Source organism: Xenopus tropicalis, chromosome 5, assembly GCF_000004195.4.
Source record: "Xenopus tropicalis strain Nigerian chromosome 5, UCB_Xtro_10.0, whole genome shotgun sequence".
Classification (NCBI taxonomy): domain Eukaryota; kingdom Metazoa; phylum Chordata; class Amphibia; order Anura; family Pipidae; genus Xenopus; species Xenopus tropicalis.
In genome coordinates this window covers 102,436,396-102,458,053 of record NC_030681.2, presented here as the reverse complement: position 1 = coordinate 102,458,053, position 21,658 = coordinate 102,436,396, and the positions used below count along the sequence as shown (strand labels likewise).

Below are 21,658 nucleotides of genomic sequence, written 5' to 3'. Positions count from 1 at the left end.
AAAACTTTCTGCATATTTCTGTCTATACTACAGCACCAGTATTACCTGCTCTTCATAATTAACAAACAGAAAATTGTAGTCTTTCATTGAAATACCTTTGTTTGTACTAATTCAAACACAATGACTATGTACTAATACATATATGTGGAGAAACAGCAAAGTTCTTGATAGCTATAATAGATAATATGGCATAATGTTTTTTTGTCTGTTAAAGGTAACACTTTCTTCTGCCGGTAAACATAGTTCCTGCTCACCTCCTCATAAAATACAATTAAGTTAGTCTGGCAAGATCTGTTACGCATAAAACCGTGCTGGCACAAACTTATAGTATTGTGATTTGCAATGTATTCAAGCACCCTATCCCTTTTTACCCCTTCCAAAAGCTTTTCTACTACTGATGTCAGACTAACAGGCCTATAGTTTTCAGGCAGAGAATGGGATCCCTTTTTGAATAAACCCACCACATTAGCAATTTGCCAGTCGCTCAGCAACATGCCAGACCTCAATGAATCCTGAAAAATTACGTAGAGATGTTTGGCAATCACAGAGCTAAGCTCATGTAATACCCTGGGATGAATACCATCTGGTCCTGGACCTTTGTTTACCTGTACATGGTCAAGTCTTGAATTTCCTAACCAGTGACCCATGAATCAGGGGGTTTGTTTTTAATCCCTCCTAAAAAGGGTGTAACCGTTTAAATTCACAGCCCAGATGCAAGTTTCATCCCACTAGGTCTCAGTGATACCAATTAAATCATAATCAGTACATGCAATAGACTCCGGTTTTCCTAATTACCCTGACAAGCTTTGCGTGCATTAGCCAGCATGCAGTGGAGAATACTACTTCTCCCTATGATATTTACATTAGGTAATGAGAGTTAGATCTAAGGTTAATATTAGGAAGTTTTCTTTGAAACAGAGGAAGTTCCTCCCCCACCCATGACCCCTTGCTAATCCCACTGCACCCTCTACACCAGCTTTCCAATTAAACTCTAGCTCAACCCCCCCTCTCCCTTGTCTAGTTTAAACACTCCTCCAGCCTCTTAGCCATTCTTTCTCTTAGCTCAGCGGACCCCCTTCCATTGAGGTGCAATCTGTCACAGCTATATAGATTGTACCCCAAAGAAAGTCAGCCCAGTGCTCTAGAAATGCAAACCTTTATTTCCTAGACCAAGACTTTAGCCATGCACTAAGCTCCAGCTTTCTCCCTACACTTGAATGTGGCACAGGCACTGGAGGACCTTTCCTTAATCTTAGAGCCTAGATTAAAGTCTTTTAGCATCTAAATAACACTATGACAAGTAAACTATAGTATAACTTAAGGTCTGAGTATAACTGTTGCCTATTATTATATTTCTTTCCTTTCACAGACAGAATTGGTTATTGGGCTTATAGACTTGAAATGAATACAGCAAACACCAAAAACACCTGGCAGCAGTGTCTCAGCTGGTATTACAATGAGCCATATCCATACTGGTCCGACTATACTTCTCCTTGTCCTTGTTCTTACTGGCAAGCCATATATGATTCATCATTCACTTCATCCAACAGACTGAACCAATATAGTTTCCCAAGGAAAAGCTCAGGTGAGTTACTTTTTAACAAGCACATTATCGTTACTCTTTTTAATTCTACCCCAATGTCCAGAATATCCTTAGTGAAACATCAAGCTTACTAACATTTCAGTTTATTACTTACATGACTTTTCCTCTTTTTCCCTCAGTTTTATACATTTCGCATGTATAATATGTTTTTTTTTGCTGCCAAAGAAAACCCCAAATATGATTGTTAAGGTTGTTGAATTTCGCAGCAAATCCATTGATGGCTAAAAATTCACTCATCACTAGATTTTGTTCTCAGCAAAGTAAGTGTTGCTTTTTTTTTTTTGTTCCTACAGATATCTTTTTAAGCTTCCAGAGCGCATTTCCTACTTTCTATGGAGGAGGCACAAGATGTAACTATTACTGGTCTGGATCCCTTATCTATGGAGAAAAAGAAAGATTCTTGCCAACGCCTTGGATATATGATAATTCCTGGTGGTCCCCTCAACTCCAAAACTATTTTAGGCATACAGCATTACCATTACTAATTAGTCAATACCAAGGTAATGTCATAAAAGTCCAAAGAATTGACTTTTCTTAACTCTGTTGAGGCTTTGCATCTAAGCAATAAATAATGTGTTGTCTTATATTGTTTGTATTTGTATAGGTGTCTAACACAGTGATATCAGCTGCTTTCTTGATCACACAATTCTAAATATTATTAGAATTGAATGGATCAGTATTGTAAAGCTGAGAACTGAAATTGTTAGGATTCAGAAACTTTAGTTAGTGAACTGAAAACACGGATATTATATAACACTTTTATTAAGCAAACACAGGCTAATGTTTTGGGACAAAGTGTGCCTTACTCAAAGCAAATTCTTTTTATAAAATATGTGATGGCTGCAATTATGGGGACATGATTCTGCCTACTTTTTACTGGATGAATGAATGGTTTGTTTATTGTGTATACTGCCAAGAATAATCACTTTTCTGCCCTATTTGGAACAATATGTGGTTCTAAAGCTGCCCTAATAAAACAAATTGGCTACACTTGCCTATTTGTTACTGCTAGTAGCAAAGATTATGAAATAATATTGAGATTAAAAAAAACAGAAAACTGTGGGAAGGTGGGTCCAGCCCTCCAATCTACAATCTGTGGATAAAAGAACCAAAGTGCTTTATACTTATAATATAATTTGCAGCACTTAAGGCTCAGTAAGTGATATAATGGCACTGCACCCACCTGTAAGCAACAAAATGGTGCGCAATTGCAGACATGTCCCACCCCCCATGTTTCCCTGCTATCACCTATAGCAACCAATCAGCAGGTAACATTTACCGAATACCTGTTTAATTAATCAATCAATCATATTATGGTTGCTATGGGCTACTGTTTTGAAGTGCTATCTGTCACTGTATTCTTTTTTGTATTATAACATTTAAAAAAAATGACTGAGTAAGTAAATACAGACATTCCTATAACCACTCACTCTAACTTAAGCTTTATGATGATTAAGTGCCTTGACTCTTGTCTTTCTTTTTGCAGCTAATGAGATTAATCCATTTGAAAACTGCTGTACGTTGGGTTCTCCCTATCTTTGTTATCTGTATTCACAGAAGAGGCCTAGGGATTACTGCTACGGCTACATACAACCACGTATAGGTACGCTTTAAAAAACAGTTTGTGAATGTGATTAACAGTATGCCTGTGTAAATCCTACTAACATGAACATGTAAAATTAATGGCTGTTTTTTTTTCTTTCTGTTTAAGGATATTTCTATGGGGATCCTCATATTAACACACTGGATGGAGTGCAGTATACCTTTAATGGTTTGGGTGAATTTATAGTGGTTAATGTACAGGGCAATAATGGTACAATTTTCCAGCTCCAAGGACGCACAGCCAGAGCAGGGATTAATGGAACATCCCAAGCAACCAATTTTGTTGCACTGGCAGCAGAAATAAACAGTGAAATGAAGGTAAAGTCTGCATGAAGGGAATCTGACCTCACCAAAGTATCTGACATTTAGGGACCCCTAAAGGAAGTTAATTCATACAAAATGCCCCTAAGATCATTTCAGCTACAAAAAATGTAACACATTTAAAGGAATACTGTCATGGGAAAACATGTTTTTTTCAAAACGCATTTTGAATCCTGCATTGAAATTCATTTTTCACAAACACAGATTTTTTTTATATTTAATTTGAAAATTAAATATAAACTTCAGTCACACTTTGCTGTTGCGCTGCAAGTTAAGGTGCCTATACAATATAAGATCCGCTCACTTGGCGATGTCGCCAAGCGAGCGGATCTTCACCCGATATCCCCACCTACGGATACACTGGGGCCAAACGATCGGATTACATTTGTGGTTATGGGGCAGTCGGTTCGGGGACCGCATCAATGAGCCGATTTTCTAACCTGGCCGATCGAGATCTGGCCAATTTCAGGCCAGATATTGGTCGGCCAGGCCGCTCTGTTCTGCCCATACACGGGCCGATTAGCTGCCGAATCGGTCCAAGGGACTGATATCGGCAGCTATAGTCGGCCCGTGTATGGGGACCTTTAGAATGATATCAACCCCTCCCAGCAGCCAATCAGCAGAACAATGGGAAGGTAGCAAGATAGCAGCTCCCAGTAGATATCAGAATAGCACTCAATAGTAGGAAATCCAAGTCCGGCTTGGGACTAGTGATGAGCAAAATTTTTCGTCAGGCATGGATTTGCGTTTCTCCATTGGCGGATTGTTTCGTGAAATGGGGGCAAAAATTCACCCCGGTAAATTCCATGGTGAAGAAGCTCAGCGCTAGTGAAATTTTGCACCTCTTCACTGAGTGAATTTTCACAGCGAAGAAGTACAAATTCGGTAATTTACTAAAGGTTAAACTTTTCTCTATCTTCCCCATTTCGCTCAATTTGATTTTGCCAGCTTCTAGCTGGCGAAGTGATTAACTTAGATCAGTAAAGTAACTGTATTAATGTAAGTAAATCCTGCTTTGCCCCAAAAACATCATATCTGGCGTCAAAACGTATGCGTTTTATCTTATTTACAGTATTATTGTGTATATAAGTTGTTAATGTAAAACCTATTTTCCACCAATTTTTTTTAAACTCCTGTATTGTTACTGACTGTGCATTTCACACATGCTGACTGGCAGCCTCCCAAAAAGATTTGTTTTTTTAATAAGATCATCAAATGATTCCAAAGAAGTAATATTCTCTTAACCTGTTTATTGTTTGTGGCTAATTAAAGTCATTAACATATCTATACTGTTTGTCCAGGTATTAATGCACTCAGAAATTTCAACCCGTGTTGCAATTTGTTAGAAAGAGCTTGTTAATGTTTTTAATGTTGTTGTTGAACTGTAACAATAGTATTTTGTTCTTACTGCAGCTGGTAAGAGAGTTAGTTTTCCTTTTGGTTCCATGGATATTTAAAAAAATAATTGGGCACTTTCACCAACATCATTAATAAATACACATATATTTCCTGTATATAGCCACTGATTTCAATTAACACTAGGGGGCACATTTACTTACTCACAACCGTTCCAACGGTGTCCGATTGCGTTTTTTTCGTAATGATCGGTATTTTGCGATTTTTCGGAAATTTGTCGCGACTTTTTCGTAGCCATTCCGAAAGTTGCGCAAAATGTTGCAATTTTTTCATAGCGTTAAAACTTGCGCGAAAATTCGCGACTTTTTCACAGCTTTCGCGCCGAGTACGAAAGATTCGGATTCATTCAAGCTTCAGTATGGTGACTTTTCTTGGGCCAGGTTGGAGCTGCAGGGTGCCATTGAGTCCTATGGGAGGCTTCCAAAATCATGCTAAGTCTGAAAGTTTCGCCCGCCGCTTACGAGCGCTCAATACGAAAAAGTCGCGACAAGATACGAGCGAATCGTAATGGCTACGAAAAACTTGCGTTTTTTCGCGCAAGTCGTAATGGTTACGAAAAAGTCGCGACAATTTCCGAAAAGGCGACGAAAAAAATTGCAAAAAATACGAAAAAGTCGCAAAATGTTCGTTTTCCAATCGGAATTTTTCCAATTCGGATTCGAATTCGTGTCTTAGTAAATCAGCCCCTAGGTCACATATGCTAGTATATTTTCGGTGAAAGGTAGTGTTGTTAGAGAAAATTTACCCGTATTCTCTAGCTGCAGCAAAAATTCGTATTTTGATGAATAGTCGCTGCGAATTTACACCTACTAAGTTGCACTTGCACTAAGTTGCACTAAGTATGGTGAAGCTTTCCGAAACACAACATACATATCATGCAAGGATAATTCATGGAGAAGAATATTCTATATTTTCCAGGTTGAATGGTACCTCTCTGATAAAAACACCACTTTTGTGAAGGTTAATGGTACAGAATTCACATTATCAGGTAAGCTCAATAATTTTTTTTAATCATAGCTTAATGCACATAGCATTTCCTCATAGGAAAAGTGTGCAAAATGCAAGTTGCTGGGATCCTATCTTCTTTTTTTATGCATTTATTTATTCTTAAAATGTTATTTTACTCTTGTTTGTTAAATTATTTACCTTAGTTTTACTTTAATTATTTTTATTATTGATTAATTATTTTTATTTTAATTATTACCCTATTTACCCTTGTTTCTTAAATTATTGTAGAATCCCTGTTTGTTAGAATTTAATGTAAAGTACTGCATGATTTTCTGGGCCTGTATAAATAAATGATTAGTGACAAGCAATATTTTTCGCCAGGAATAAGTTCACAGCGAATTTTCACGTTTGCCATTGGCAGTTTTTTTGCGAAATGGGTGCAATTTTTTTGACGTGTGCAACAATTTTTTTTGCCACATGCTACAATTTTTTTTTGACGAGCTGCATTTTCCACATTTCCAAATTTTTCTACGCTTTGCAAATATTTTCAAAGATTCACAAATTTTCTGGTGTAGCGAAACAGGGCAGATTCGCTCATCACTACTGAAGATGATACAGCGCTGTGTTTTTTTTGTGTCATTAAGGCCACCTGCTGTTTTGCAGTTTGTACCCAATTTGCTTTGCACTTGTGTTCATAAAAAAGCCACTTGAGTTTTCAGTTTATTAAAAGTTAGGCAGTTTAAATATATGTAATGGTATTTTCCACAAGAAACTATTTTCTTTAAATTAAATTATTAAAGCTATTAAAGGCACCAACAAAAAATGTAATTTAACATCCTGTTCTTTTTTTAGAAATATGTATGACTTGTAGTTTAATAACTGTCTGTCTGTTATTCTTTCTACCTTTTAAGATAATATCACATCATTGGGAACAGTCACCCTGGAAACCACAACTGAGCAAGGACTCAAAGCATCTTTTGTTGGTGGCATCTCAGTGGCAGTTTCTGCAGCATTTGGGGCTCTGAGCTTTGTAGCAACATTAGATTCTTCATATCAGAACAAAACAGAAGGACTTCTGGGTAAGATATTTTAAGCTCTACAAATAAGAAATGAAATAATAGCTCATGTTATTGCTTAACAGCTTTCATTGGTCCATGAGAAAACATACAAAACAATTTAGGTTGTAGTGAACAATCCAAAAAAAAAATGATGAGGTGTATTCTGTACTGTATATTAGGCACCAGAATATAACCTCAATCATTTTTGTATTGTATTGTCTTCATCCACTGATCATTCCATTCTTTGTACCCATGTTTCATCCTGCCCCTACAAGAAAATGGCACAAAGAAGAAAATGTGTAATGTACATGTGACAAATTCTAGTATTTGACACTTTTGCAAAATAATTGGAAAAGGAGCTACAACACTTAAATTTTTCTATGATTATAATCTCAGTTAGCCATTAAAGGTACCCCTTTTCACTGTTTTGTTATTTTTCACTTCAGTATTACCCTGTAACTTTTTGACTGCATAGCAAAGTACAAAGCTTTTACCGTATATACTCGAGTATAAGCCGATCCGAATATAAGCCGAGGTACCTAATTTTACCTAAGAAAACTGGGAAAACTTATTGACTCGAGTATAAGCCTAGGGTGGGAAATGCAGCAGCTACTGCTAAGTTTCAATAATCAAAATAAATACCTATAAAAATTACATTAATTGAGGCATCAGTGGGGTATATGTTTTTCATAAACTAGCTCTGTAAGCGGAGAAGAGGGTCAACAAAAACAACATGAGTACTTCCCCACGCTCATTGCACATTGGCAAACTGGCAGCAGACCAGGTCCCGGAGGAGATGTAAGGGGAAATAAGTATTGCTAGTGGGAGCCTAGGCCAGGGCACTGGAGGGTCTCTTTGCGGGTGGCCTAATTTGCACACAAAGGACAGAGGGTGCTAGTCTAGAGGAACCCATGGCACCCGACTCGAGTATAAGCCGAGGGTGACTTTTTCAGCACATTTTGGGTGCTGAAAAACTAGGCTTATACTCAAGTATATACAGTACTTGGAATATTTCCTATTTGCCAGCAAAACATTTTTAAAGTTGCAGAAGTCTGAAATTAATAATTACTTTTACTAATGCCTAATAAAGCATAATATTAATCAAAAAAGTATCTGTTTTATTGTTGGTGGCAACCCTACAGCAAAGGTCTGATTTTCTTTTACAAGTGGTATTATTGGGTCTAGTGAGAATATATTATTGATAAAGTAGCTGCTGTGTAGGCAAGGCATAATGAGGGGGGGTTAGATGTCCTAATAAGAAGGCTAGACATTATGATTTTTTAACCCTGGAAAAAATTAAACCAATCACTGTGCCACGCTAAACATTTTAATCGACTATATCTTTCTTCTAGGTCTTTACGACGAGAATGTCACAGATGACTTTATGTATTCTAATGGAACGTTTCTAAGCTATGATGGTGTTACACTCCCTAGTGATTCTGCTATTTTTGAGATGGGAATGACATGTAGGTGCCATTTATCATCTATTATTTGATTACCTGACCTGGTAACTGAACTATTACTATTGGAGAAATTAAATGTATTTGGAGTTTGATGACAGGGTTTATTGTTGATAAATATAAACTTTATATGACAATAGACTTTCAAGTATATATCTGTTGGTTCTATTAATTTTCAAGTTTTCATTCACCAAAGTACCTGATACGACTTCCTCCTTCTCTTTTGCTTTTTGTTGTGTTGTTATTTGTAAATCAGATCTTAAGAACTGAATATTTCTATTGCATTATTCTTTCTACACAGGGAAGACCACCCCGAATAGCAGCATTTTTAGTTACAACTCAACAAATAATGAATCTTGGTACACCTACAACAATAACAGCTTTGTGCCCCTGTTTTATGATGAACTTCTACAGACCAGTAACAAAACACTTATTGACTCAGCAAATGCAACTTGTAAAGGAAACAATGAATGCATTTTTGACATCCTGAGCACTGGAAATCTTGCAGTCGGACAAGCCACACTTGGTGCAGCAAACTCAGCTACAGCACAAGCAAACAGCATGAGTAAGATGATTTTTTCAGAACTCTAATGAATGTTCCCATAACGTGCCTCTATTGTGTGATCTTCTATTGTGTTTACCTTAGCAAAACCCTTTAATATAAAAAAATATTACATGAAATGCAGCTGAAAGAAATATCTAAGGGGATGCAATCACAGCTTTTATATCTAAAACAACTTTATATTTTTTTACATGTGAACTTTAAACTTCCTGACCTGAATCTTATTTGGAAGGTCATTGGCTGCAAACCATTTTCCTTGTAATCTTTTTGTTTAATCAAAATGAAATGCAGATCAGGGCAATGTGGCCATCCAAAACTGGACAATATTGACCAAATCAACTTGTGGGAGTGCCTTGCCAGAATTTAGTCATAATAGTCTCAACTTTCCAGTACTACCCTCCATCTTTACTCAGTCAATAACTGCCCACAGAAATGAGATTACGGTACAACATCTGTTTACTCTAAGTGCATTTCCTGGTTGAATATAGAGAAGCAAGTATTGGAAATGTTTGTAGAAAAATATTTGGTTACTTTACTGAAATATAAGCTATAAAGTTAATGCTGCATGGACATTTGTAAAGCTTACCAGTGCCTAATACACTGCTCAGTACACTTTAATAGCAAGGGTATTAAATATACTAGATGTATGCTGCTGAAAAGCACCACACACAGAGCAAAAGCAAGTACTGCTGACATTCTCTGTCTGGTGAAGGCATGATTTGTCTACTTTGCAATCAGCGGGCACTTAATTTATTTACTCACAGTATTTAATACTCACTGAACTTTATTGCTACTAGAGGCAAGACAATATGACAGGCTAGTGGCAAACTTTACCAATTTATAAAAAAGCAGGCAAAAACATATTTTATATTACACAGAAATATTAGTAGCCTCTAGCGATAAATAGAATGTTTCATTGTTTTTCCTGTTGCAGTCAATTTATTATCAAGCACAATATAAGTAACTAGTATATTGCTGGTACAAAATGTTCAGATTGATATTCTATGGGGCTGATTTACTAAGACACGAATTCAATCCGAATTGGAAAAATTCCAATTGGAAAACGAACATTTTGCGACTTTTTCATATTTTTTGCGATTTTTTCGGCGACTTAACGACTGTTTGGAAATTATCGCGACTTTTTCGTTACCAATATGATTTGCGCGAAAAAACGCGAGTTTTTCGTAGCCATTCTGAAAGTTGCGCAAAATCTGGCAATTTTTTCGTAGCGTTAAAACTTGCGCGAAAAGTCGCGCCTTTTTCATAGCATTAAAACTTGCGCGAAAAGTCGCGCCTTTTTTCGTAGCGTTAACTTAAAAGGCGCGACGTTTTAACGCTACGAAAAAATCGCGATTTTGCGCAACTTTCGGAATGGCTACGAAAAACTCGCGTTTTTTCGCGCAAATCGTATTGCGAACGAAAAAGTCGCGACAATTTTCCGAAAAAATCGCAAAATACCGATCATTACGAAAAAAACGCAATCAGACGCATTCGGCCCGTTCGTGGGTTAGTAAATGTGCCCCTATGTGTTCTTTGGGTTTCATAGCATAAATTTGCTATTACAATGAAAGCCATAATTCTCCCTCTTCCCCTTTCTAGATAATTTCCCTCCTGACATAACGGGACCAACCACGATTTCCACAACATTAAACACATCAGTTACAGTGAACTACACAGTAACTGACCAGAACAATGATCAAGTGATATTGTCCTTAGAGACAGATTCCAAAGATATAACTATCACAGGTAACAAAAAAACTAACCTCTAAGTTTTATAATGTACTATTTTATTTTAATAACAAAACTAAGCATCTATTCATCAATAGACAAATACCGTATTCTTTCTTTCTTTTCCTAATGCAAGCATTATCCCCTTTGTTTCCCTATATAGCTAATGGCACACTGGTATGGACTCCAACAAGCTCAGACCCATTTAATGTTACTATTCAGGCAAATGATTCTAAAGCAATCACTACTTTTATCCTTACACTGGTGCTGTGTAACTGCTCAAACAATGGCAGCTGCCTCTTTAATCAAAATACCAGTATTCCTAATTACCCTAACTTCAAGGTAAGGAAAATTTCACGTTATTTTTCCACAACTGACAACCTAAAAGAATGCTAGCTATGTTGGCAATTCATAATAAACCATTGTTAAATATCGAAAATAATATATTAAAGTCTTTGTAATATATTCAATAAAGATGACTTTTAAAGGAGAACTCAATCTTAACAATGAAGTACAGTATGTTTAAAATGCAACAGGTATGTTTAAAATGCAACATGCCCTTTAGCCATGAAGACGTGTGCTTCTAGTAGTCATGCTTCTAGTAGTGTCCTGTCTTATTCCCAGCACATACTCTGTGTTGCTGCAGTTACCTGAGCTTAGAGACCGACTCACAATATTAAGTATATATATAGAATGTAATGAAAAAGAATAGAAAATAAAAGTCACAATAACTAATTCATTCATATTCTCATAATATACCACCTTACAAAACACTGAAAACATCAATAAAATGACACGTGCAACATTTTTTTTTTGCGGCGCATAATTTTTTTGATGCATGTGACAATTTTCTTGACACGGACGACAATTTGTTTTTCATGCAGCTAATTTTTACGTGGCAAATTTTGTCGCAAAAAAAAAAACGCCTATGGCTAAACACAGAAATTTGCTGCAAATCCATGTCTGCTGAAAAATTTCGCCTACTACTGACTGTTGAGCATGTGATTGTGCACAGCTGTCAAGGCCTGGATGATTCTGAACATTTAGGCCAGTGTAGTAAGTTTGGTATAGAATCATTTCTATCATGGATTTATCTTTAATTGTATTGACTGGTTTTCTTTCAGGTGGCTGGCTGTAACTGTACTGAAGCATGGACTGGAATTTACTGTGAAGATGATTTTGATGGCTGTTTGGAAAATCAATGTTATGTAAATAGTACTTGTGAAGATGTTAAAGCTCCTGGTGTAGGATTTAGCTGTGGTGCATGTCCTGCTGGCATGACAGGAAATGGACTACAATGTGCTGGTGAGAAGTCATACTGTACCTTTCATTTCATTGTGTTAAAATACATAAATGCTTTCTCACCTGGGACTCAATACTTAGGGGCACATTTACTAATCCAAAAACGCTCCGAAGGCGTCCAAATGCGTTTTTTTCGTAATGATTGGTATTTTGCGATTTTTTCTTAAATTGACGCGACTTTTTCGTAGCCGTTACGACTTTTTCGTAAATTGTCTCGACTTTTTCATAGCCATTACGATTTGCGCAAATTGTCGCGACTTTTTCGTAGCCGTCGCGCCGAGTACGAAAGTTTCGGATTCATTCAAGCTTCAGTATCGTGACTTTCCTTGGGCCAGGTTGGAGCTGCAGAGTGCCATTGAGCCCTATGGGAGACTTTCCTTGGGCCGGGTTGGAGCTGCAGAGTGCCATTGAGTCCTATGGGAGGCTTCCAAAATCATGCAAAGTCTGAAAGGTTTGCCCACCGTTTACAAGCGCTCAATACGAAAAAGTCGCGACAATCGTAACGGCTACGAAAAAGTCGCGACAATTCACGCAAGTCGTAATGGTTACGAAAAAGTCACGACAATTTACGAAAAAGTCATAACGGCAACGAAAAAATAAAAAAAAATACGAAAAAGTCGCAAAATGTTCATTTTCCAATCCGAATTTTTCCCATTCGGATTTGTGGATTAGTAAATGTTCCCCTTACTGTAAATTTTAAGTTAAATACTTAAAACTCAACCATAAACCTTAATACCATATTGTTTGAGTCCATTAGTATGCCTATAGCAGTGAATAGACAGCATACTTCTTTTTAACATTCCTTTCATTTTTCCTTTTTTATATGTATTTCAGACATTGATGAATGTTATCTTAACATATCAAACTGTGAGCAGATATGTAACAATTTCCCAGGAGGGTACAGCTGTAGCTGTATGGAAGGTTACCAAGTGAATCAAACCAACAGCTCCAAGTGTGAAGGTAATTTAAGAACAGTTTCTTTGCATTGCCAGCAAATTTAGTGATCTGCCAGCCATTATTCCTCAGCCACACTTGTGTTTTAAACATATATCCAACTGACCAAAATAACTAAAATCATAAAAAATCAAATATGAGGCTCTAGACTTACCTTGAAATATCAATGAGTATTCAAATTTAGGTGAGTTACAAACTGCACACTTGCACCAAGGTTTCTGCTCACCATAAAGTACCCTCTCACATATGAAATGGAGTAGAAGTGGCTTCTATTTTAGTGGCAAGGTGCTGATCCAATTGTCTACTAAAAACTTGGGGGGAATTCAATGATTTATGGTTGGTCAGTGGGTAGTACTTTAGCCTTGCAGCACTGGGGTCCTGAGTTTAATCCCAGCCAGGGTATTTGCAAGGAGTTTATTATATTTGAATGTATATAAAACATTTTATATTTTTTCTTGTTACTTTTTGTTACTTCTTGTTACTTTTAACTTTTACATTAAGCAGAGCAAGTGAAATACAGAATTGTTTGTCTAAATTCCCCTCAGATATCAATGAATGTCAAAACGCAACTTATTACCCATGTGGTGAGAATACAGAGTGTATTAATCTCCCTGGAAACTACTCATGCGAGTGCCAAACTGGGTATTCTGGGAATCCCACTCTTTTTTGTGCTGGTGAGTACAATAATACATTTGAAATGTCTTTATAACTGTTTTTGTTTATAAAATTTGCGCAGCGCAGAATTATTTGCACAGTGAACATATTTGCGCTGCCCGTGTTTATATTTATAAAGATGGACAAGACTGCCACATTTAATATGCAAACAAAATTGTGAATTTTTTATTCGCAGTGTGAATGTCCTTAAAGCTTTGTAAATATGGCATATTTGCAAATGGCGAATATTTATGCACACACTGCAATTCGCAAAAAAAGGACAGATGGGCACAGCAGTGCAAAATTTAAGCCATAAGGGAAAAGCATGCACAAACAACCATTTGGGAAAAAAATATGCGCTGCACAAACCTTATAAATGATCCCCATTGTTTTTACTGTCTATATGAGTGCACTACACCTTTGGTAATAATAGGTATAGGTACATAATAGGTAATAAGTGCTGTTACACAGGTCACAATACTACAAGGTAGCACTACAGACATGGGGGCATTCACTCTTTCTGCACTTCAAGCAGATCAATGTTATGTGTAACTCTTTCTCAGTGGAGCCCTGAGGTAATAGGTCTCCAGGCTATACTATGACTTTCTTACACTTTCAGAAGAAATCCTGAAGAATCCTGAAAATGTAAAAAAGGTACTTAATTTAGTACAAATAATATTCATGGAATCACATCGGTTTTACAGTTATCACTTGGGTATTGCAAACACAACCAGGCATCCCCTAGCATACCAGGATCACTCAGTGTTGCCTTATAGGGATTTCACACATTACCCTGAATCCTAACTAATACATTCTGGCGGGTGTCACTTGGAGAAATACCCCTCATTAATTCTCCTTAGTGGAACATGTAACTGTTGTTAATAGTTCACCCAGTCTTTCTCACAATAACTGCAAGTTCCTGACACTCACTACAACCCCTCATTATTGGGGTCCTTTCGCCAACTGCTACATTAATGATAAATTACACAGGATGCGTAAACTACTAACAACTGACTGTTGGATGTAGATGCAAGCAACAAAACACTATATCTGACTTTATCTGATCCACCTTGCATTACAGCTGTGGGGATTCGATTGTAAAGGATCCTACAAAATCTTGTGTTGTTGCATGGTGTTGCATCACAAAATTTTGTAGGTCAGATTAAATCTTACCCACAAAATCTGATCAAAACCTCCTGTGTAGTTTAGGCCTTAGGGTTCAGGCTTCTCCTTACGGGTTCTTCCAGCCCCAGGCCCACCAGCAGATCCACCATTTTCTTTGAATGGATTCCAAAGAGGAAGAATATGGCTGCACCACTTTTCATACCAAGGATTACCCTTAACAACTCTGGGCCAATAGTAACCCATCCCTTTTTCTGGGCATAGGTTACACTTTACACAGCAGAGGAAGTTACATTTTTCACAATATCCTTAAAATTAGTGATGAGCAAATCTGTTCCGTTTCGCTTCGCCGAAAAATTCGCGAATCTTTGAAAAGATCCGCGAAACGGCGAAAAATTCGCGAAACGGCGAAAATGTCGTGCAACAAAAAAAATTGTCGCCCGCGGCTATTATTTTGTCGCGCGGCTATTGTTTCGTCTCCCGCGGCTATTGTTTTGTCGCGCGGCTATTATTTCGTCGTGCGCGGCTCTTGTTTCGTCGCGCGGCTCTTGTTTCGTCACCGCGGCTATTGTTTTGTCGCGCGGCTCTTGTTTCGTCGCCCGCGGCTATTATTTCGTCGCGCTGCTCTTGTTTCGTTGCCCGCGGCTCTTGTTTCGTCGCCCGCAGCTATTATTTTGTCGCACGGCTATTGTTTCGTCGCGCGCGGCTCTTGTTTCGTCGCGCGGCTCTTGTTTCGTCGCGCGGCTCTTGTTTCGTCGCCCGCGGCTATTATTTTGTCGCGCGCTATTGTTTCGTCGCCCGCGGCTATTATTTTGTCGCCCGCGACTATTCTTTTTTGACGCCGGCGACAATTTTTGGACGTGCGGCGAATTTTTCTGCGGCGAAATTTTTCATCCGTTTCGCGAAACAATCCGCCAATGGCGAAACGCGGAAATTCGCCGCGAATCCATGCCTGACGAAACTTTTCGCCCATCACTACTTAAAATCTATTACTAGATGGGTATTGCCTTTTACAAAGAAGGGCCAATGAGTATTGGTGCATCAGGCAATATTATTGGCCCAGCTCCCTGCCAATCACTGCCGCTCTGTCCAACTTGAAGACAGTAGGCCATTTTAGGTCCTCTAAGATATTTTTACAGCCTCTTAGTTGCCTATGGCCTTCAAAGACTGCTGTGATATGATCTGGCCCACAAACATATAGGGCCGATTCACTAAAGGTCGATAAAACGAGAGCTATTTCTAGCATGCGTTAAAAATTTTATCCCTTCTTATTTTTTGCGACTTAACGCTCAATTCACTAAAAGGACACGTGTCATAATTAAGAAGCGATGTTCTTTGCGTTATTTAACTCACGATGAGCGATTTTCTTGCGTTATTTTCCACTGCATGCATTATTTCCCACCGCAATATATTTTGCTGCGTGCGATATTAGCATACAATATTACGCACGGAACCATTGCTTTCTGAAAACTACTGTTCTGAAAATTACCATTTCCCTGAAAACTAGAGGATGCATCACTCTAGGACGATCACATACTTGAAAAAATCCGACTGTAAACTTAAACATGTTATGTTAAACATGTTACGTTGCCAAACATTCACAAACAACAATGTTCTTTACATACCGCCTACCCCAAGTAGGGGTTTATATTCAAATCAAATCACTTTTATTGTCACATCATATTACTGGTACACTGGTACAGTATATGTGAGTGAAATTCTTGTGTGCAAGCTTCACAAGTAGCAGTGGAGTACAATATATAGAATAAATATGCACATGAGTAGGCATGTATAATGTATGTACAAAATATAAGAATGAGTGCACATGAATAGTGTCGTAGTGTCATAGTGCTCAAGTGTCTATCAAGTGTTAGTGGCCAGTGTTCAGCAGTCTGATGGCCTGATGGGTAAAGCTGTCCCTCAGCCTGCTGGTTCGGGACCGGATGCTACTACAGTATATCTCCTGCCTGACGGAAGTAGTTGGAACAGTCCGTGGCTAGGGTGACTGGACTTTGATGATCCTCGCGTGTTTAACACTTCATATGTGTTTGTGAATCATGCGTTAGTACTATTTCTATTTTCTAATTAACACAATGCGTTAGAAATAACGCTTTTGCGATGATGCGTTTTTTTTGCGCATGCGATATAAGGATTAATGCATGCGAAATGACTTTGATGAATCGGTACTTACTTATTGCATGCTTTTTAACACAAAAAACCATGGGTTAAGCGTTATCAACCTTTAGTGAATCGGCCCCATAGTGTGATAGTTAATTGGACAGCACAAAGTTAAAGAAACTCATATTTTATGCCAGACATTCAGGATAAAAACACAAATATTATTTATAAATATATTACTATTATTAAAGATATTCATATTATTATAACATGTAACCTTGCATTTCTATTATCCTACATTGCATATGATACACTGTATTGCTGCCTGCAATACCAAGATGAATTGTTTGGTAACCAAGCTTTTCATTTTCGTTTAGATATCAATGAATGTGCATTGTTCCCGTGTCCAAATACATCGATTTGTATCAACACCAATGGCTCATACACATGTGACTGTCTGCCAGGGTATAATGGGACTAACTGCACAGGTAAGATGGAGCCACACAAAACATCTATATATTTTGTTATGACTTTTACTGTGCTATGGTAGATTACCAGTAACTGATTTTAGTATATGATAAAAACAGGTAATTGTTAGAGATAACTATTCAAAGGAGTCTGATGTATTTTAAGATCAAGCAAAGACTCTCAAAGACTGTTAGGAACATTTTACTGGCAGGGCAATTTAAACAACTTGACACCATTTATCAAAGCTGATACCTTTGGTAGAATGTGCTCAGCTATTCTGTGCTATCTTGAAACATTAATACACTTCGATGAGAAGGAGAAAGGATTTGGACAATTATTATTTGCACGGGTATTATTCATTACAATTATTAAATAGGACCTGAACCAAGAATGCACTAATTGAGAGTTGATTGTGGGTATTTTGTTGTATACTGTACACCAGAGTTACTAAATATTAAGCTGGCAAATCACTGTGTGTCACTGCCAAAGGCTGATATATGAGTAAGAACTTAAAGGAGAAGGAAAGGTAAAAACTAAGTAAGCTTTATCAGAGAGGTCTATGTAAATACAGCCATAAGCACTTACAGTAATGCTGCACTGAGACCTCTTTCAAAAGAAAAACTCCTTTTTTGTAAATATGATGTTCGGGTGTCTGACTTGCTCTCTCAGAAAAAATCCTTAATTCTCTGGGCCAGAGTCTGGGCAGCTCTCTCCCCTCTCCTGCTCCCCCCTCCCACGAGAATGCTAAGAACTCCCTCCCCCTTCCCTTAGGAATGTGTGATCTGAGCTATAAAGGCTAGAGCTGCAGCAGGAAGCTACTTAAAATGGCAGATGCTATCTTAAGCAAACAGAGAAAGCTTCTAGAGCTGTTTACTCGGGTATAGTAATGGTTTCTGCAGAATAGTGTTCTAGGTGGCACTAATGTTGCAAATCTATTGGCAGTAAAATACCAAAATGACTTTCCTTCTCCTTTAAGTATAAATGCGGAAAGGTGGCAGTGTTTACACATAAGAGATGACTAAGCAAGAAGTTGCAACCAGAAGTGAAGACTTCATGAAATATATAATGATCTTAAGTATGTGCACACACCTTTCAAAAAATATTTAGAATGTAATATTTGAGCATGAATTAAATGGTTTGTGAGATTCTTTCATTAAGCCTACTATAACTATAAAAAGTGCAAGAAATTATCTTTGTACAGAATGTGAAGTCCTCAACACTTGTATTTTACCAGTACTGCCTTTTTATGTATTTCAGATATAAATGAATGTGAGACAAACAACACATGCCCCCAGAATTCCATGTGTAATAACACAATTGGATCCTACACATGTAACTGCAACACCGGCTATTCGGGACAAAATTGCACAGATATCGATGAATGTTCCATTGGAACGTATAACTGTGGCCCTAATTCAAATTGTTCTAACACAGTTGGGTCCTATAGGTGTGCGTGCGTAACTGGATTCACAGGCAATGGTGTACAATGTGAAGGCAAGTCGAGTTTCATTGTTTTATATTAATAATTTTTCACTAGTTACATTGTCTTAAGAATCTATATTCACTCAAGAGATGACATTTAATTCTAATTGCTTTCAGATATTAATGAGTGCATGAGTAATAATTCTGTCTGTGATGGAAATAGCACCTGTAAGAATACAAATGGCAGCTATATTTGTGAATGTGATGTCGGATTTACAAACAATAATGGATTATGCGTAGGTATGTATAATGTCAGTCTTTTTCTCTCACAAAATGTGCAGCTATGATCTCTGTACTCACCCAAATAATCACTTCAACAAACAGAAACCCACCATATTGACTTTTCAGCAGTTGATGCCATTATTTGCATGGTATGTAACTGATCACCGTGAAAAAAAGAGAAGCATACTGGAAACATACTTCTATATGGCTCCTATATTCTACTAACTCATATTATTAAACATTGATAGACATTTCCCATGCTATAAAGTGTCATGCCATAACTAGAGTATATTGAGCCTGATGAACATATTGTACTAGATGAATGCAAGTGGAGGCAGAGCAGTTCTAATATAGAGTCATAACTGCGTTCAATATTTAAAAAAAATAAACTGTTACATTAATTACTATGGATACTGTTTTATTATATGTAATTACTATGGATGCTGTTTTCTCATATGTATTTACTATGGGTACTGTTTTATTATACGTATAAACCAATTATCTTACACCATATTTACACCACTTACACCTTTTTGTATATAGTGTTCAATATAAAAATTGACCAGTTATGTATATAGTAGCCTTTTTCTTCTTTGTATGTGAATGTCCCTTTGATTTAACTGTTATTTGAACTGCAAATAATTGCTGTAGTTAAAATCCACTAACTGGCTGTTTTTTTTCCCAGACGTTAATGAATGCAATTCTACATCTTACTGCACAGCTGAAGGACAAATATGCAAAAATACAGTGGGCAGCTTTGAATGTAATTGTAAAACTGGCTACATTATGGACAATAACACATGTATAGGTATGTGGAAATCTTTATTTCTTTGCATAATGTATTTATAGATGCTTTGAAGTTTTCAATATCCTGTCTATATTAAGTTACCAGTCAATAACTACCCAGTTGATACAATAGTTTTGAGTGGAGATTTGGAACTTTAGTAAAATCTAAACATCGTAAGACTTGCTTTCAAAATTGTGTATCATTATCTTCAAATCATACCATCATTCTTGTGATCCTTAGGAAAAAAAGCTAAATTGCCTTCAAGATGCCAGTTGTTTGCATCAGTCAGCTTAATGTTTAGGAATGCAAACATTCTGTGCAGCCAGAGCTGTCATGTGGAGCTCTGGCACCCAAGGCAAGGGTGACAACTTACCCCTTACTATAGTCCCTCAACACCCCTTGTATGGATAAATAAGTGGCAGACAACGGTCAACTAAAAGGGGGAAGGGTAAGGAGAGACCAGAAGCTGGTCTAATTATGAGATGCTCAGATAGTTTGCTGTTATCCATACCTACCCCAGTTGGCTTCCCACATGTAGCACACTCCATCTTTTCATTACAAGAGCTTTTTTTTTGAACACTTGGCACTTATACTGCCCACATGCTATCATATAAATGTGACATCACAACTGACTGGATTATTAAAACAGACATGAAGAAGAATTTGCATTAAAAGCTAGTAAATGTCTCTATGCATGCATGTAAATTTATAGCTAAATGCATGTTTTATATTCTTGCAGATATTAATGAATGTGCACTGAATACTACAAACAACTGCTCGAGTAATGCATTCTGCAGTAACATTGCTGGCTCCTATGTCTGTCTTTGCTACAGCAACTATACGGGTGATGGTTTCAGTTGCACAGGTAATAACGCATGCATTTGTACACTCAGATTTTAGAAAAGCAAAAGATTCATTAAGAAATGCTGCAAATATAATAAAATGTGTATTGTAGTAGTTACAGATTGTTTGTAAATAGAATTAGAATAAACTAATGGAAAGACATGCATCTGTAAATACATGCAAACAATAATCCAAGAAGAACAAGGGCGAAGACACTGAATGGCACGATTAATTGCTGCAACTTTTTAAAAAGTTGTTTGAGGTGACTAATTGTGAAAACTCTCCTGTCTTAGGTTATTATAAAAGTCGGTGTGACTAATATTGCTTCGTTTACGCTGTATGAATTAGTTGCTGCGACTTTTTACAAAGTTGCGGCTACTAATCACTGCGTGTATCTTTGCCCCAAAGGTTTGGATTCAAGCACAAGGGCATGAGAAAAATTACCCATGGGCAGTTTTTTCCTGTCTGGTTGTAGAAACCATAGTACTTGGCAACCCACCCCACTCAGATCCCTTGTCCCCAGCTGCCCTCCTACCTGTAAGGGAGTGGGCAGCACAAACTAGTGGAGAGCAGGGGACATTAGTGGGATGGGAGGTGAAGTATTAGAGGTGGGTTTCTGGTCCTATGCGCAGGTTTGAGGGAGGGGGGGCAGTGTAAGGGTAGTTACACCAATGCTACTATATCTGTTACTGGAAAACAATGATCCAGTCATGGGAGACATTATATTAAAATGGGTAAAATACTGCAGGAATTATTATGGCAAGTAGGAGTTACCCCAAACATTAAGGAAAGCATTAGGGGGTGGATTAAGATGTCATACACTTTTGTAGCTAAGTAGTTGTGTCTGCTTCTTCAGTAAATAGTTTAAGAAATTTGTAGTGATGACTGAAAAATTTGCAAATCTTTGTAAAGATTCGCGAAACACGATACAGTGAAATTGCTGTGCGCAGCTTTTCATTTGATGCGTGTCACTTTTTTTACGCACACAACAATTTTTTTATGTGGGAG

General features: G+C 37.4%; 1 protein-coding gene across 1 annotated transcript in view; it reads left to right on the top strand.

The window, feature by feature from the left end:
• Positions 1-21,658, top strand: part of muc4 (mucin 4, cell surface associated) — a 74,663-nt gene that overhangs the window by 15,433 nt on the left and 37,572 nt on the right. Inside the window, exons 15-32 of the mRNA XM_031901916.1 lie at positions 1,370-1,585; positions 1,897-2,103; positions 3,090-3,206; positions 3,315-3,523; positions 5,861-5,930; positions 6,802-6,969; positions 8,301-8,414; positions 8,710-8,973; positions 10,570-10,716; positions 10,862-11,040; positions 11,823-12,003; positions 12,835-12,960; positions 13,500-13,628; positions 17,226-17,336; positions 18,574-18,810; positions 18,916-19,038; positions 19,706-19,828; positions 20,547-20,672. Of these exons, the coding sequence (XP_031757776.1) occupies positions 1,370-1,585; positions 1,897-2,103; positions 3,090-3,206; positions 3,315-3,523; positions 5,861-5,930; positions 6,802-6,969; positions 8,301-8,414; positions 8,710-8,973; positions 10,570-10,716; positions 10,862-11,040; positions 11,823-12,003; positions 12,835-12,960; positions 13,500-13,628; positions 17,226-17,336; positions 18,574-18,810; positions 18,916-19,038; positions 19,706-19,828; positions 20,547-20,672 (2,847 nt within the window). The remainder of the gene's footprint in view (positions 1-1,369; positions 1,586-1,896; positions 2,104-3,089; positions 3,207-3,314; positions 3,524-5,860; positions 5,931-6,801; positions 6,970-8,300; positions 8,415-8,709; positions 8,974-10,569; positions 10,717-10,861; positions 11,041-11,822; positions 12,004-12,834; positions 12,961-13,499; positions 13,629-17,225; positions 17,337-18,573; positions 18,811-18,915; positions 19,039-19,705; positions 19,829-20,546; positions 20,673-21,658) is intronic.